This window comes from Guillardia theta (assembly GCF_000315625.1).
Source record: "Guillardia theta CCMP2712 unplaced genomic scaffold GUITHscaffold_10, whole genome shotgun sequence".
Taxonomy (NCBI): domain Eukaryota; class Cryptophyceae; order Pyrenomonadales; family Geminigeraceae; genus Guillardia; species Guillardia theta.
In genome coordinates, this window is record NW_005434664.1 from 346556 (window position 1) to 362857 (window position 16302).

The 16302-nt window shown below is 55.6% G+C and overlaps 4 protein-coding genes across 4 annotated transcripts in view; 3 read left to right on the top strand and 1 right to left on the bottom strand.

Annotated features, from left to right (window-relative positions):
- Positions 1–1662: 1662 nt before the first annotated feature.
- On the top strand, positions 1663–5580 carry GUITHDRAFT_134142 (hypothetical protein; the record flags this gene model as incomplete). Its single annotated transcript, XM_005838709.1, has 18 exons — positions 1663–1847; positions 1902–1989; positions 2153–2219; positions 2293–2339; positions 2440–2481; positions 2529–2584; positions 2644–2724; positions 2913–2987; positions 3192–3237; positions 3407–3479; positions 3653–3762; positions 3818–3889; positions 4045–4181; positions 4332–4397; positions 4490–4626; positions 4881–5067; positions 5159–5195; positions 5296–5580. 18 exons carry the CDS (start codon positions 1663–1665, stop codon positions 5578–5580), a joined length of 1791 nt encoding a protein of 596 aa, XP_005838766.1.
- Positions 5581–5641: 61 nt separating this feature from the next.
- On the bottom strand, positions 5642–7373 carry GUITHDRAFT_92481 (hypothetical protein). Its single transcript, XM_005838710.1, has 5 exons — positions 7362–7373; positions 6234–6612; positions 6089–6183; positions 5923–6038; positions 5642–5872 (listed from the first exon to the last, which is right to left on the bottom strand). The coding sequence occupies exons 1-5, from the start codon at positions 7362–7364 to the stop codon at positions 5707–5709; spliced, it is 759 nt and encodes a 252-aa protein (XP_005838767.1). The 5' UTR covers positions 7365–7373; the 3' UTR covers positions 5642–5706.
- An 820-nt stretch (positions 7374–8193) lies between these two features.
- On the top strand, positions 8194–11220 carry GUITHDRAFT_134144 (hypothetical protein; the record flags this gene model as incomplete). Its single annotated transcript, XM_005838711.1, has 8 exons — positions 8194–9033; positions 9080–10129; positions 10179–10344; positions 10394–10511; positions 10614–10746; positions 10799–10906; positions 10957–11001; positions 11116–11220. The coding sequence occupies 8 exons, from the start codon at positions 8194–8196 to the stop codon at positions 11218–11220; spliced, it is 2565 nt and encodes an 854-aa protein (XP_005838768.1).
- Positions 11221–11881: 661 nt separating this feature from the next.
- The window catches only part of GUITHDRAFT_175495 (hypothetical protein), a gene marked incomplete at both ends in the record, with an annotated part of 5123 nt that continues 702 nt past the window's right edge, over positions 11882–16302 (top strand). Inside the window, 11 exons of the mRNA XM_005838939.1 lie at positions 11882–12170; positions 12244–12350; positions 12408–12494; positions 12538–12657; positions 12711–12944; positions 13009–13872; positions 13895–14209; positions 14509–14670; positions 14858–14923; positions 15128–15805; positions 15941–16048. Coding sequence (XP_005838996.1) covers positions 11882–12170; positions 12244–12350; positions 12408–12494; positions 12538–12657; positions 12711–12944; positions 13009–13872; positions 13895–14209; positions 14509–14670; positions 14858–14923; positions 15128–15805; positions 15941–16048 — 3030 coding nt within the window. The remainder of the gene's footprint in view (positions 12171–12243; positions 12351–12407; positions 12495–12537; positions 12658–12710; positions 12945–13008; positions 13873–13894; positions 14210–14508; positions 14671–14857; positions 14924–15127; positions 15806–15940; positions 16049–16302) is intronic.

Genomic DNA, 16302 nt, shown 5'->3' on the forward strand with positions numbered 1-16302 from the left:
TCTTGTGCAACACAATGTGTAACAGAAGGTAAAAGGAGATAAGCGCAAAACAACTCTTGCACTAGGCTGAAAAATTCAAAATCTTCTTAGGCATTTCATAGGTAATGTGAAGGTACAAGCCACTGCTCATTTTCTAGTTACGGATCTGATGTCACAAAGAAGGGATGATATCAAATAGCATCAGCTTATACAAACTCACAAACTCTACAAAGACACATCTGTCCTGTCTCCGTCGATCCGATCTCACAAAGGGCAACGTCAAAATCCCCTCATCACACACTACCCCTGCAGACACGGAAGCATGCCGTCCAGAGTCAGCCTATCTCTTCTACAGCAGCTCGCTATGGACATCTCAGCATTGCACTTTTGCCTGCAGCTATGAAGGCGACTTGCGAGAGCGCTTCGTTGCCCATAGCTGCATAGGGCGCGGGCGCGGAGGAAGGGGTACCCTACAAAGGTCCTAGCTCTTAGCCTACTAAGACCAGCGCTATAGGAAGCGCATAACACGCTAGCACCACGCTATAGTCCGACGTAGGGGTGTGCTAGGAGTAGGTGCTGCACCTGTTCACCCCCTCAGATGTGTTGCATAAGGAGGGTAGGGTCCATTTAGAATAATCTGTTGGGGTGGGGGTAAGAGGAAACAGGGGTAGTCAAGGGAAGATTTGAGATTTGGGTGGGTCATTCAATTAAAGATGTGGGGGTGGGCAAGGAAAAATACTCATGGGGTAGGGTGGGGTCATGTTGAATGTGGGGTCTCCCCATTCAGGATTTGAATTCAGCCATCGATCAAGGGCCCATAATTCACTGAAACTTGGGGGTGAGGGGTACTCTTTGGGAAAAATTACCACTTGGGTATCCAAAATTTTCCAGTCAGTGGGGGTTCTAAAAATGGCATATGGAGGGGTCCACAAGGAAAAAGGGGGGTATATTGAAAAGAGGGTGGGTGTGTGGTAGCGGGGTACAAGGGCTTCGCTGGTGGTCATAATAGTTGTTGGACTACGACGAAAGTATGTTGAAAGGTGGGTGGGGTGCATATTGAGTGGGTGGGGGTACATGACGAGGGGTACAGTTGGTGACATGGGGTAGTGGTATGGTTATCAACAACTCGAGCTAGGCGATGGTACGGCTCAATCAGGGGGTAGGGGTATACAAACAAATTGACAATGGTGTCATCAACTCAACTATTTCAATTGGCTCTCTAATTGATTTGTTTATGCCCTCCCTCTTGATGACCCCCGTGCAACCTGTTTGATTCACCCTCAACACATCTCGTACCCACCCCCATTATTGTCGGACCCCCACAGTGACCCCTACTCCGGAGTGTTCCGATCCCGACCAAAGTACCACAGTTGTCGTCCCTACCCCTGGCCCCCACCCCCTTCCTCAGCACTTGACGCTAGAACGTTCCATAGCGGGCCGGGCTTCACTCCCCGGGTCACGGTCTACCCCGGAGTAACATCGGCGGGCCTGGCCCGTAGGTCGGCACCGTGCTAGGAGGCGGTGTGCTATAAAAATCACATTTATTGGATAGTATATCATTGAATTTTACAGTGATATCAACAGTAAACTACAAATAATTTCCTTACTGCGTACAATAAACTATAGAATACAATTGAGTTTCCCACAGGCAGGCAAGGGGAAAAAAGTTGCCAGGATCTCGCTATGGCCTGCGCCGCTTTCTCGGCCTCGCTCTCCTCCCCCTCGCTGTCTCGCAACCTCCTAGCCCCTTCCTCGTGGCTGACTCGTCACTCCGTCCATCCTCTGCCCGCATCCCGCCGCCAAAGTCTTCAACAGCCGCTCGCCATGGCGGATCCCCGGGAGGGAAAGCACGTCAACTCCATGAACAGGTTTCTCCTCCTCCCCGGGTCTTCACGATGATGACGGCGTGTACTGTTGTGCAGATACATGAGCATCGGACCATCTGATGTCCGCGCAGTGCAAGATCGAGCCGATGGCGTGGCAACATCGTTGGAGTGGAAGAGGACGAAGGTTTGCTGTGTGGCCTTGATATACGATCTGAAGGGCGTGCAACAAGGACGCCTTGCTGAAGCTCATCACGAAGAGGACGAGGGAGAGGCTGCGGACCGATGCTGTTGAGGCCACGCGGGTAGAGGAAGGGGAGGAAGCGTGTGGAGGGTGAGATGGCGGCCAGGAACATCTCGAGCAGCTGCAGCTCGACATTTCGAGACTGTCGGTCATACACGTTGCGGGAACAAAAGGTGAGGAGCCGGGGTCGAGGAGGAAACCTTGCTCTGCATCATAGTAGAAGGGGGTGTTCAACGTGCGACACAGGCAAGGGATCGACATGCAGCATGGTCGAATCCATCTTGAGGTCCAAGGTCAGCCTCCTGCTCCTCCTGTTCCTCCACCCCGCCCCCCCCCCCCTCACCCCCCCAACCCATTCCCCCTCCCACACGCCCCCGTCACGCTGCACCGCAGGGCTACAGGACTGGCTTGTACACGTCGCCCCATCTCATTGACGTGGGTCCAGGCTGAGCATGCTCGAATATGCCATGAGCTGAGAGCAGGTGCGCGAGAGAGTTCGAATCAACGGGGACCCCCTCCCGCATGCGGAGTTCTGCCGGTCAGATAGCGAGGGGTGCATGCTCGCATGCCAGCTGTGACGTGCTCTTGGGTGCGAAGGTACTTCTGGGAAGTGCACGATGCGCTCAAGATGTTCTCCGACGACGAGCAGAACGAAAGTCAGATGCCGGGATACTTCAGGTGCGCGATAAGAGGAGGGAGCGAGGGAGCGAGGCAGGCAGGGATTGAGGGAGGGTGCGGGGGTGCGAGAGAGCAAGGCAGGCAGGCAGGCAGGCAGGCAGGCAGGCAGGCAGGCAGGAAGGCAGGCAGGCAGGAAGGCAGGCAGGCAGGCAGGCAGGCAGGCAGGGCGAGGGATGATGAGCAAACAGGTTCCTCACGGTCCTCGCATTCAAGATTTTCCTGACTGAACCCATCGATGTTGCCATCGTTGAAGTTGGTTTGGGGTAAGGAGAACTACATTCACCTTCTCCTCCTCCTCTTCTTTCTCCTCCCCTTCCTCCTCCTCCTCCTCCTCCTCCTCCTCCTCTGTCCCCTCCCCTCCCCACCACCACCTCCTCCTCCTGCTTACCATTCCCCTACTACCATTCTTGACTCCTCCTCCGACACCCTCTCCCTGCATTTCTTGCTGAATCTGTTGTTTCTCAAAGTGGGCGGTTTGATGCTACCAACATTGTCGCTCCTGTAGCCTGCGGAGTGAGTCTACTCCTCCTTCTCCTTTCGCCTCCTCCTTCTCCACTGCCCTGTCCTCTACTGCACCGTCTCCCCTCCTCCTCCTCCTCCTCCTCCTCCTCCTCCTCCTCCTCCTCTACCGTGATCGTCATTGACCTCTCTTACTCGATCATATGACTTTGGAATTGCCAAGATAACATCCCTGGGCTTTGATCACACCAACGTGCTGGGAAACACGATCGAAGAAATTGCATTTCAGAAAGCAGGTGAGCAAAATTCTCAAACTCCTCCTCCTCCTGTTCCTCCTTTCCATCCTCCTCCAGCTCCATCCTCCTCCTCTCCATTATCATCATCCTCCTCCTCCTCTCCTGCTCCTCCCCTCCAGCTTTTCATCCTCCTCTCCATCCTCCTTCTCTCCATCCTCATCCTCCTCAATCAGTGTCGCTGCCAGCGTTTGTTCTGGACCCCAAGCCTGACTCCTTTTTCCTCCCTCCTCTTCCTCCCTCCTCCTCGAATGTTCGTGAGCTCATTCCTACAGGGATCCTCAAGGTGGAATGTCGCAGTCATTGACGTGCTTTTGACTTGTTTGTCGTCCGCTGAGCAGCCAGGAGTGCTCAGCTTCACATCTCCGCAACGGCCGAACGCCATGAGGGTCCTGGAGCAGGAGGCGCAGAAGGTTAGCAGAGAGCAGGAGCGGGAGCGGGAGCAGGAGCAGGAGCAGGAGCAGGAGCAGGAGCAGGAGCAGGAGCAGGAGCAGGAGCAGGAGCAGGAGCAGGAGCGGGAGCGGGAGGGTAGGAGAAGGGGAGGAAAGGAAAGCTGAGCTGCCTTTAGGTGGGATGCCCTCTGCTGGAAGTTCCTCCCATGTCCAAGTTTACTCGAGGGAATGAGGCGAATGCCCTGGACATCGGGCTCAAGGGAGAAGTGCAGGACATTAACGCCGGGCTGGCCGTTGCTCTTTCTAACGCGTGGTAACCCTCTCTCACCTCATCCTCCTCGTCCCCTCGCTCCACCTCCTCGTTCTCCTTCTCCATCTCCTCCTCACGCCGAACATGTTTGAGTCGCAGCCTTGGTCGTGTCCTTCAGCTCTAGCCTCTTTCCTGTTCTCAATGCCGTTACAGGCTGGCGAGGAACCAGGCGAAGCCTCCGCGAAGAGAGGATCTCTTTGTCGTGTCCGAGGGTTTCAGGTTGAGGAGGAGGAGGAGGAGGAGGAGGAGGAGGAGGAGGAGGGGGAGGAGGAGAAGGAGAATGAAGGAGCTGAGACTCGGTCGGCGTGTAGGGAAGGGCTGAGGGGCGTGAGGATGCTCGGAAGGTGTCAACGGCTCGTCTTCGCTCCTCGCTCGGGCCCCGTGTCGGGCAACGTCGAGGTCTCTTACTACCTGGACGGAGCTCACACGTTGGAGAGCGTCGAGTGTGGTGAGACCTCCATGTCATCCTTGCTCAATCATCTCCCCCAATGGCTTCCGCTCCTCCTCTCTAGACCTCTCTGCTCCTCCGTCATGAAAGCGCTTCCCATTCGTTCCCTCCTCGTACGAACATCTCCTCCCTCCTTCCCTCCTCTACAGAAAACCTTCTCCTCCCTCCTTCCCTCCTCGTTGGAGTGCTCCTTTCTTCTCCTCCTCAACGCTTCCTCTCCCTCCTCATCTTCCTCCTGTCAGACTTCCATGCAGGAGCGCACTGGTACGAGTCCAACGTGGGCTCTGCGCAGCGCAGCGACGTCCAACAAGCTGCCAACATCCTCGTCTTCTACTGCAGCGGCGACCGCGACTACAAGTCGCTCCTCGAGCCCCTCATCCAGCTCAACAAGCACCACCCCTTCTCCAAGGCTCTTACCCGTCCGCTCAGCCTGCAGGAGGGGTAACACTACCGCAGGTCCTCTTCTGCCCCAACAATGAGGCCATGGACACTAAGGGCATGACCCTCTCGTCGTGGACCCGCCTCATCGCAGCTCACTGGGAGGTGAGGGCGTACTGGGACGAGCGCAAGTGACGGGCCGGCAGGAGATGACGGGGAGAACGGCCGACATCCTCGACGACGTGACGGGAGGGTTGCGAGCTCTGCTGCTGCCCTCACCCTTCCTGGCAGGTCACGTCCCTCGTCGACCGCATCTCGTCCGAGGCGAACGACGAGTTTGGCCTCGCAGCGGACAGCAGCTGGGACCTGCGGGCCAACGGTGATCAGCTCTTCGCCCAGCAGCAAAGGGGCGAGGCGAGCGGGTGCAGCGGCAGCGGGTTAGCAGGCAGGAGGAGGGAGTACAGCGTGTACATCACCGGCTCGCTGCTGCTCTGCGGAGATACGCTTGAGGAGCTGCTGAGCAGGACAAGTGACCCTGTACAGGCCAAGGAGTGGATCCTCAAGTTCAGCCAGTAGGGACGGGGCGGCGCCCTGACAAGCTGTAGGCTGGTAGAGGGCCGAGCACTGACCCGGCGAGTTCACAGCAGTGCATTTACTTGAACAAATCGATGAATATCAGCTGTTGAATGCCTTAGAGGCTCCTCACACATACTCCTGGTTCATGGTGGTTCCGGTCTCAAGGATGCCGTGGGCGGACATCACCATGAAGCCGAAGATCGCCTTGGATGCGATGTCGAGGATGGAGTAGGCGCAAACCTCGAAAGAGACCGAGAAGGATGCGAAACCGTCTGAGAAGAGCCAGACAACTCTGCGATGATCGTGTTAGTGACTGCAAGATTGTGCATAGATTTGGCTCACGGGTAGAAGATCCATGACACGATGGTCAGCCATGCCAGACGCCCGTAGACATCAGCGCGGTCGTTTCCTTTCTGAAGAGCAGAATCTCTGAAGTTGACGGCGAGAGCGTAGAGCACCTGTCTCAACTGTCAAACACAAACCTCCGAGTCTTCCTCATGCTCATTACCACAACAAAGAGAGCCATGGAGATGACAAACCAAAACCACTTGACTGTTGTCACGATCGAGACCGTGCCCAGATAACCTCCCACAATCATGATAACTGCCGCAGGTGTTACATACACCTCTGCCTTTCCTCTACCTCTCTCTCACCGTCTGCTCCCATCACACCTCCAATAAGCGCAGGCTCAGCTCCAGCAATCAATCCGAGCTCGAGAATGATCAGGGCGGTAGTGATCGTCCAGTCGACATATCGTGCGTAGAAAAACTGCCTGCAGCCAGCAACTGCCGTCCACCCCTGGCCAGACAACATGGCAAAGTAGGACATGGTGGCAAGGCCACAGATGAAGACATTGCAGTAGTAGTACACTTTCTGGGAGGTGGCGGGACCAACACGCGTGATGAAGATGATTGTTGAAACAGCCAGGATCAAGAAGGTGATAGTGAGAGCACCGACACCAGTAGAGCCGACCTCCTCAATGGTCGTGCATGCAGTAGGAGCCAGGCTCTGTGCAGCAAGCTGCTGGAGCACCTGCCATAGGATCAGGCTGCTGAAATATACAGGAATCCGTGCTGAACATGCACAGAATCCCACAAATCGAGCTTCTCATACACAGATACACAGCAAGATACACATCAAAACACATGTAAACATTCTCCTTGCACAACCTCCAGCACATTACACATTATGGTTTGGATATGATCAACCCCCGCCCGCCCCTCCAGAGCTTTTGGATGAGGCGAGAACAGCTAACAAAATTCACAATCGAGACCCTGCTGTCCAGATAACCTCCCAACAAAACTCTCTACATTTCAATGCAGGATCTCGTTCTCTGAACAAGGATTCCACAAATCGCTTCTGTTGCTCTGCTACATCCTCGAACGTTCATAGCACGCGATAAACGCTAAAAATCCATAATTCTTCCTTGGACAACGGTATACAAGGTTGAAACGACAACATCTGAATCGCTCAGAATTCCATTCGTCACAAAGAAACACCAACTAAAGCTGCTTCAAAAAAGGAGGGTGTATATTTCAATGGCGATCAGGCAAGAAAATCAGATGTCATGATACAGCTTCGAAGGAAACCATTATCATACAATTCTACACTTGATGCAAGCGCAAGGTCATCAAGAGATTGGATGTTTGAGCGATCAAGTCAAGAAAAAACTCACAACGTTGCATTGCAAACTTCATTTCTACCGTCATCGTAACATATCACATCGCAACATGATGCATGCAGAGCAAGAGCTCAGCGGTATCAGAGTTCAGGGAGCATACCATCGTGAGCGGCGTGACTCTTCGCAAAGACGCTTCGGGAAAAAAAACCTAAGGGGGGTGGGGTTGATGCGTAGGGTAGGGTGATGGAAAGTACCGGGTACTATGAGGGGATGTTTTATGGTAGGACATAGGGCAACGAGGTCCTGTACCCCTCAAAACGTTATCAGAGTGGGTTTTTTAGGTGGTCACTCGGAGGGGTAGGGGTACTCTTGCCAGTACCAGGTACTTCAACGGGTAGAAACACAATGAGGGAGGGTAGGGGACCCTCTCCCTGCCCCTGTATTAGTGGTAAGGGGAGGGGGTGGTAACTAGCTGGCTGTCTGCCATCGGGTCCCCGGGTCCTGAGCTCGCCGGGCTGAGTGAACAGGCTGGAAAGGTAGGGGTAGTCTCGTACGGAGATAAGGAAAAGTTTAGTACCGACTCCGAGTCTAGCCTGTTTATTTATTGAGTGAAGGTATCAGTTAAGTTTGGAGGACAGCAGTCACGGCGGCAGGATTGGGACCCTTTGGTTCTCGCTGTCTTTTCTCTTCTCGCCGTTTGGCCTGTGCGACAGTGTCAGGCTCAAGCCTCCTCGTCTCTCCTGATTGTCCTCGTACTGATTTTTAACTTAATTTTGAGTAAAGAGACTGAAAAAGATTCTGAGAAGGGCAAACCGGAGCAAGTTACGCTGCCAGGCCCCGGTTTACTCAAAGTTAAGTTAAAAATCAGTACTGGGTTGTCAAAAAAGTTTGGGGATGAGGGCATCTCAAGTTTGCTGTGGGCATGGTGGTTCTGGTTGGATGGGGAGCATGCCGGAGCCGGAGGCGGAGGAAGAGGAGGAGAGGAGGAGAGGATGGATCTGATGCATGGATGGGTTGAATCTGCAACGATCAGGACAAAGACGATGAGCGCGGCTGCAGGGTCCCTAGATCTGGCCATTTTGTTCCAAGACGCCACAGGGCTGCTGTACACAAATGGCGGCAAGGAAGCGCGAAGAAAGATGGAGGAACAGAGGAGTGAAGCGAGACAGCAGGAGAGAACCATGCTCCTGCAACGGCTAAAGAAAGCTGTTCAGGGAGTGTTCGCTCTTGTCATCAAAGCAGAGGATGATGATGTTGAAGCAGACGCAAGGGGAAGACGAGAAGTGGGGTCAAAGACACGTTTGCTCTACTCAGCTACTCGGGAGGTAGTGTGGTCTGTCTACAATATATTCATGCATGGTTTGATCAAGACAGGATTCAACGAGGATCCGGTATGGTCTCTCCTAAAACAGATTGTGGCAGCAGTCCCTAGCATTCAGTTGAATCTGCTCATGCTACAGAATCAGCCTTCTATCAAGACTCAGCGGGGCAAGGCTTGCGCCTTCTTGCATATGGCGATTGCAGACAAGTCTCTAGAGGAAATTATCGAATTCTGTGATATTCTGGGGCTCAAGGAGGACCGGTATGAAGAGTGGTCCTTCATGCGGGACCTCGAGACCCACAACACGCTGCCAACCCTCATTGTGGGTCTGGCACAAGTGGACTTGTCGTTTGACTGGATGGTGACGGACGAATATGCTACTGAGCTGAAGAGGAAGGAGCCCTGCTCTGTCTGGGGTCATGGAGGACTCGCACCTATACCTGAAGAAGACGAGCACCTTGTTCAACGAAGGGTACAAGTGCGGCCGGTTCGTACCAAGGCCAAGAGCAAGGTGAAATTTACTGTGGTGCCGTGGCGTGCTGTGATGTGCTTGGCAGGTGGTCAGCATCGACAAGATGGACGAGAGTGATGGACATCTCTCGCCAGTAGATGTGAGCAAGTTGATCGATTCCATCAACCTCTCAGTGGACGTCTCGGAGGCCCTTGGGCACATCCCAGAGATGCATGAAGACGAGCAGAGCAGCAGCTTCCAGTGCGATGACAACTGTCCGATGGTAGGCGATTGGAACAGCACCTTCGAGGTCCCGATGACCACGGAACCTCCGCTGGACGACAACAGGACTGTTGATTTCAACGTTTCTCCTGTACTGCAGGAGCTGGACAGGAGTGAGAACGACTGTGACCATTATCTAAATCTGGAGTCTCCGCTGACCGGGAGGATCCAGCTGGGGCAGCATGTGAGTTCGCTCGTCTCTGACTCTTTGTTCAGCTCACCTGCTCCTGCGAACCGCGACAACGGAGCAGGTTCAGAGATAGTTAACGATCGCACTGTACATAAGGATGAGATTGAGGAGAACCATGAATCGAGCGATTATTCTTGGGAACCAAATGCTTCTCAGCTTCTAGCAGCAGGAGATGGGACTGCTGGAATGTTTGAAACTCCTGCTGATCGCCGGCCTCACCTGGAGGTTTCACAAGATTTCAAGGAGCTCGACACAGGAGCCGTATTCTCCATGCGCGTCAAGTCAAAGCAAGAGCAAGTGGGTCTGAATGGTGGTGTGTGTACTGCAACACCTGACACGTGGGAGGAGGAGGATGGGGTTTGCGATAGAAATCAAACATATCATGGGTCTCAGGGCCAGTTGGAGTCTTCTGCTGCCCAGCACAATAGCTCTTCCATGGATAGATCGTGGGGGGAATCATCAATTGCGTCAACGAGGGATTTATCAGACCGAGAAGTTAGCGCTGCTGCAAGAGAACCCGATGTTCATCGTAGCAGAGATAGCGGGTCGGCCGAGAGCAGCACTCGCTCTCTCCGTTTTCTTGACGAGCAACCGGCGTTTGAACCAGGTCTGATCACGACAGAGGAAGCGGCTAGTAGCAGGCTCTTCCCAGCTTCCAACGTCTGCGCTGCTTGCGGGGACAAGGTGCCACAGAGTTCTGATGTGCGGGGAGGGTCTGAAGGGGTTTCAACAGGTTGGCACCGGATTCCTGGGCAACGCGAGGTTCTGCAACTACACGAGGACGTACTTCTGTCCTCGGTGCCACGTCAACGAGAAAAGTGTCATCATTTCCAAGGTCCTTAAACGATGGGACTTCACTCCTCGAAATGTCTCCAGCGCAGCCAAGGCATACCTGCAAGGTACTGCCGCTAGTAAGGCTCCCCCGCGTCCGATGTGACTGGTCCCCAGGGATCTACGAGCAGCCTCTCTTTAGCGCAGCAATGGACATCCCTCCATCTCTCCAGCAGAGGGTGAAACAGCTAGAGCAGATCAGAGACTTGAGGAGGAAAGCGAAGATACTGCGCGAGTGAGGCTTCCTTCCCCTGCCTCCCCATCCGCCTCTCCTCCTCTTCTCCCTCCCCTCATCTCCCATCTCCTCCATCAAGGAACGCTGATCAGCTGTGCCCAGTTACGTGGTGCAATGCTCAAACTTTCCCAACTCGCGCTGCCAGCAGGAAGACAGGATTGCGGCTGTGCACCTGCATGACAGGGACTACCTCGTTGCTGATGACGACTCGCTCTCCCTGCGGGACCTAGAGGAGGTAACCGTTCCTTCCCCGCTGCTGGGTGTTGATGCATGCCCCGTCTCCCAAGATCAACAACGGCATACTCAAGACGTTCCTGGAGTCGACGATCGAGCCATGGATGGAGCATGTGACGAGGCGCTGCTTGCTCTGCAGGGAGAAGGGATACGTCTGCGAGGTCGGAGGGCCCCCGGCAGGAGGAAGATTCTTTCTCTGATCCTTGTGCAGATTTGCAACTCCAAGGAAATCATCTTCCCCTTCGAGCTGGAGAAGGTCTCAAAGTGCGAACGTTGCGGCGCCATCTGCCACACCGCCTGCTCCACAAGATCGACGCGCTGCATGTAGGAATCGAGCGAGGGCCCGGGCTGGTCGATGACAATGGTGCAGGAGGTGCTTGCGGATCGAAAAGATCAAGCAGAAGAAACAGCAGACAAAGTGATCGTGCGGCAGGGCCCAAGTTCGCAGTGCCCGCCGGGTCAGCTCAACTTGTGACGGCCGGCCGGCGGGCCTGCCAGGAACTTCACGTGTGACTTGACCGTACACTGTACGGTCTGTCACAGTGCCGCGAACCGTGACGGTGGCATCGTGGCTGATAAACTAAGTGAAATGCTTCCGATTGTCCCGATCACGCTCCGGCGAGAGCCTCGGAGCCTTGCTGCACTCAGCGGCAGTCGTGCGGCACTGGCGGCGGGCGGCACTGACTGCGCGGCGCCGCCCAGCCGGTCACCACCGTAGCATCGCCGCCGACCGTACGGACGGTCCCGCCCCCGGCCGATACCGTGTGACGGTCGGCGGCGGGCCGGGCCCGGCCGGCCCGGCAGCGCGGCCCGGCGCTACCGCTTTCAGGTTTAGCTCTTAGGATCTCTTTTGTTTGCTGTGATTTTAAAAGTGGGGTGAGCTTTTGGGGGTACTGGTTCTCATCATACCACTGTGCTCTGTCAAATGGGGGGTAAGGGTAGTTTAGCTCTCGTGACAGGATTAACTAAAAGGTAGCGGCCGCAAAGGACTTTCCGCGACACCACCAACAAATTTCAAACCTCACATTAAATTTCATAAATACATATTGAAATTTTGAATATCCACATTGAAATGATGAAATTGTGTCTAATTCAACCCCTCAGGTAAATATTCACGTGGATTTCACGGGGCGGCCATGGCTTGGCGGGTTGGGTTGGTGGCGATCATGGCTGGCGGGGCCCTCGCAGGCTCTGCCTCCTCCTCCCCTCCCCTCGACCTCTCCTCATCAAAAATCTCTCCTTCTCCTCTCCCTCTTCTACAGCGTTCGCCTCTTCTCCTCAAACAGGCCTCCGGATCCCTACCAGCCGGCTGTGGGATCCAGCCCTTGGGGAGGCTGTATGGCGGAGGCGGCGGACGCAGCGCGAGCAGAGAAGGTATAACAGGACAGGGCTCGAAGAAACGAGCAGAGAGGAAAGAGAAAGAAGGTAAGCATCCTCGTCCTTGCTTTCAGAAGCCACGTTGTCCATGCTCGTGCGGCAGATTTAATCATAATTGCAGGGCAGAGGGCTATCCCGAGGATGAGCATTCGAGGCGGCAAGGAGGAGGCAACTATGGATGAAGGGAAGTCGAAGATCGATGAAGCTCTGTACAGTCGTCAGCTTTACGTGACCTGAGCCTTCTCCTCCCCACCCTCTGCTGACTGGCTTGTTCGCGTACGTCAGGTTATGGGGCACGATGCCATGCGCCGCATGCAGCAGTGTGATATTCTTTTGATCGGGTTGGGTGGGCTGGGGATTGAGATCGCAAAGGTAGACTGCTGGTCCCTCCCTCCGACCTCTTAGCCTGCGGCAGGACCTTGCCCTGGCCGGAGTCAAATCGCTGACCCTGCACGACCCCACCGAGGTCACGACGAGAGACCTGACTTCACAGTTCTACTGCACGGAAGAAGACTTAGGGAGGAACAGGATCGAGGTGAGACGCTCTCCTGCTCTGCTCTCGGCGCCAGCAGCTGATCGTTGGCGCAGGCTTCACTGGAGAAGCTCTCCTCCCTCAACCCGCACGTGAAGATTGACGTGCTTGAGGGGCCGATCAACGGCACTGTCATCTCCAAGTACAGCCTTGTGATCTGCTGCGAGAACTGCTTCGGGGAGTGCGTGAAGGTGAACGACGCCTGCCGCCACCATGGCGTCAAGTTCATGATGGCGCAAACCCGCGGGCTGGCCGGCAACATCTTTGTGGATCTGGGCAAGGACTTTGAGGTCTGGCCGCATGCTCGAGATGCTGCGGTGCATGAGACGTGCTGACACTCGCTGCCCTTCCCAGGTGACTGACACCAATGGGGAGAATCCTGTTCAGTTCATGGTCGGCTCCATAACGCAGGAGGAGGTTGGCGTCGTCATGACTCTGGACGAGCAGAGGCACGGGCTAGAGGACGGAGATCTGGTGACCTTCTCGGATGTGCAGGGCATGACGGAGCTCAACGGCATCGAGCCAGTGCCTATCAAGGTTCTGGGTCCTTACACCTTCACCATCGGCGACACTTCCAAGTACAGCGCGTACAAGAACGGAGGGTATGTGCACCAGGTGAAGAAGACTGCGAGGATTGACTTCAAGTCCCTGCGAGAGAGCTTGCTCGATCCTGAGTTCACGACGAGCGACTTCGCTAAGATCGAGCGTGAGAGGCAGCTCCTCCTCATCTTCCAGGCCATCGACAGCTTCTTCATCCAGTTCGGAGCCTTCCCGAGACCTGGAGACCAGCAGGACGCGGAGTATGTCCTGCAGATGGCGAATCATTTCAACCGTGAGATCATTGTGGAAGGGAAAGTTCTCAACAGGCAGCTGGTGGACAAGATCGATAAGAAACTTGTGCTCACCGTCGCCAAGATCGCGAGCGGGCAGCTGAGCCCGATGACTGCGGTCATTGGAAGCATCGCTGCGCAAGAGGCGCTGAAGGCGTGCTCGGGAAAGTTCATGCCGATCAAGCAGTTCTTCATGTTCGATGCTCTTGAGGCCCTGCCGGACAAGGAGCTGCCGATGAGCGAGTACGAGCAGACGGGCAGCCGTTACGACGCTCAGATCGCCGTGTTCGGGAAGACGCTGCAGAAGAGAATCGAGTCGCTCAAGTACTTCCTGGTGGGCGCAGGGGCCATCGGGTGCGAGATGCTGAAGAACTGGGCGATGATGGGAGTGGCGTGCGGGAGGGGGCAAGATTCACTGCACAGACATGGACGTAATCGAGAAGTCAAACCTGAACCGTCAGTTCCTCTTCCGCACCAGCGACATGCAGCAGCTCAAGTCGGAGACGGCAGGGCGGAGGGCCAAGGAGATGAACCCCTCGCTCAACATCGAGACTTACTCGGTCAAGGTCGGGTCGGACACGGAGGATGTGTTCGGCGACGATTTCTTCGAGAGCCTCGACGGAGTTTGTAATGCGCTTGACAACGTTCAAGCTCGTACGTACATGGACCAGCGATGTATCTACTTCCTCAAGCCCCTGCTCGAGAGCGGAACCCTTGGCACCAAGGTGAGAGAGTCTTAGACGATGAGGGGAGGAGGAGGAGGAGGAGGAGGAGGAGGAGGAGGAGGAGGAGGAGGAGGGTAGCAATGATGCGGGGGGTGATTCTGTAGAGGAGGAAAGGAGGAAAACCGACGGTGATGGTGGACCACTTGATTGCGTGCTAATCATGCAATGGTGGTGGTGGACATGACGATGACGATGACGATGATGACGAGCTTGAGGAGGAGGAGGAGGAGGAGGAGGAGGAGGAGGAGGAGAATCTGGTGGTGGTGGTGGTGGTGATGGTGACGATGATCGTCGTGCAGGGCAACGTGCAAGTTGTGATTCCGCGAATCACCGAGTCCTACAGCTCCTCTCACGACCCTCCCGAGAAGGCTATTCCTATCTGCACGCTCAAGAACTTTCCCAATGCGATCGAGCACACGATCCAGTGGGCGAGAGACGACTTTGAGGGAGTGTACAAGCAGGTGAAAGCGAGGAAGAGGAGAGAGGGGAAGAGGAGTAAAGGGGGAGCGGGGTCAGAGAAGAGGAAAAGAGAATGGAGGAGGGGATTTGAGCGGTAGGAGAGAGGGGAACACGGGGAGGGAGGGTGACCTTGGGAAGGAAGGAGGGAGGAGGAGAGGAGCATGAAGCTAACGTGCCATCCTCGTCAAGGTCATCGAAGATGCTGTTTCCTATATTTCAGACACTGAACGCTTCATTGAGAACCTGAAGCAGCAGGTCCTACTTCTTCTCGGCTTCTCCTTCCCGTTCCTCCCCTCGTACTTCTCCTCCTCCTCTTCTTCCTCCTCCTCCTCCTCCTCCTCCTCTCCCCCCCCCCCCCCCCCCATCTTTCCCTCTCCTCTCTCCTCTCCTCTTCACCTCCTCTCTTCTCAATTTCATCTTCATCTCCTCCTCCGCTTTCCTCTCACCCGCTGCCCGCAGCCAACAACGGCGCCAGCGACTGTCAAGGGCATCATCGCAACGCTGGGAGGCAGCAGGCCGAAAAGCTTCGAGGACTGCGTGGCGTGGGGGCGGCTGAGGTTCGAGGAGCTCTTCAACCATCAGATCCAGCAGCTCCTCGTCTCCTTCCCCCTCGATATGGTCACCACGAGCGGGCAGCCCTTCTGGTCGGGAGCCAAGAGGCCTCCCACACCCCTCCAATTCAGCGAGGAGGAGGAGTGGCATGTGGAGTTCGTCGTGGCGTCTGCCACGCTGCGGGCAAAGAACTTTGGCATCGAGGTGCCGGCGACCTTGGAGCGCTCGGACGTGATGAAGCTGGCGAGGAAGGTACGACGGGAGAGTGTCGGAGGAGAGGTAGGGGAGGCTGAGGGGAACGGGCAGGTCAAGGTGCCGGAGTTCGAGCCGAAGCAGGGGGTGAAGGTTGACCTCAACGACGGAGAGGCGAAGAAGGAGGGGGAGGATCAGGTGATGGAAGGGACCTCCGACTCGGATGCTCGGATGCTCTCCAGTCTCCCTCCTCTCTCCTCCTGCTCTTCGGTACAGCTGGAGCCCGTGGAGTTTGAGAAGGACGACGAGCTCCATATGGACTACGTTACCGCCTGCTCGAACCTCAGGGCGACCAACTACAACATCCCTGCTGCCGACAAGCACAAGACCAGAGTCAGTCGCCTCCTCCCTCTCCCTCTCCCTCTCCCTCTCCCTCCCCTTCTCCCTCCCTCTCCTCTCCCTCCCCTCCTCCCTCTCCCTCCCCCTCTTTCCCATCCTCCTCGTTCTCATCTCCATCTTGCCTTGCAGCTCATCGCCGGCAAGATCATTCCGGCCATCGCCACCACGACCTCCATGGTCACTGGCCTCGTCTGCCTCGAGCTCTACAAGCTCATCCAGAACAAGCCCGTGGAGCAGGTACCTCATTCTCATTATCACACTTTTTGCCACCCAATCCTCCCCATTCTCCTCCAGTTCCTTCACTCCCCTCCTCATCCCTTCCCTCATCCCCACCTTCCATCCCTTCCTTCCCTCCCTCGTGTCTTCTCGTATCTCCACCCATGTGTTTGGTTCCTCCTTCTCTCCTCTCCCCCACTTGCTCCTCCTCCTCCTCCTCCTCCACCTCCTCCTCCTCCACCGTCACTACCACCACCAGAAAGCCCCTGACTAGC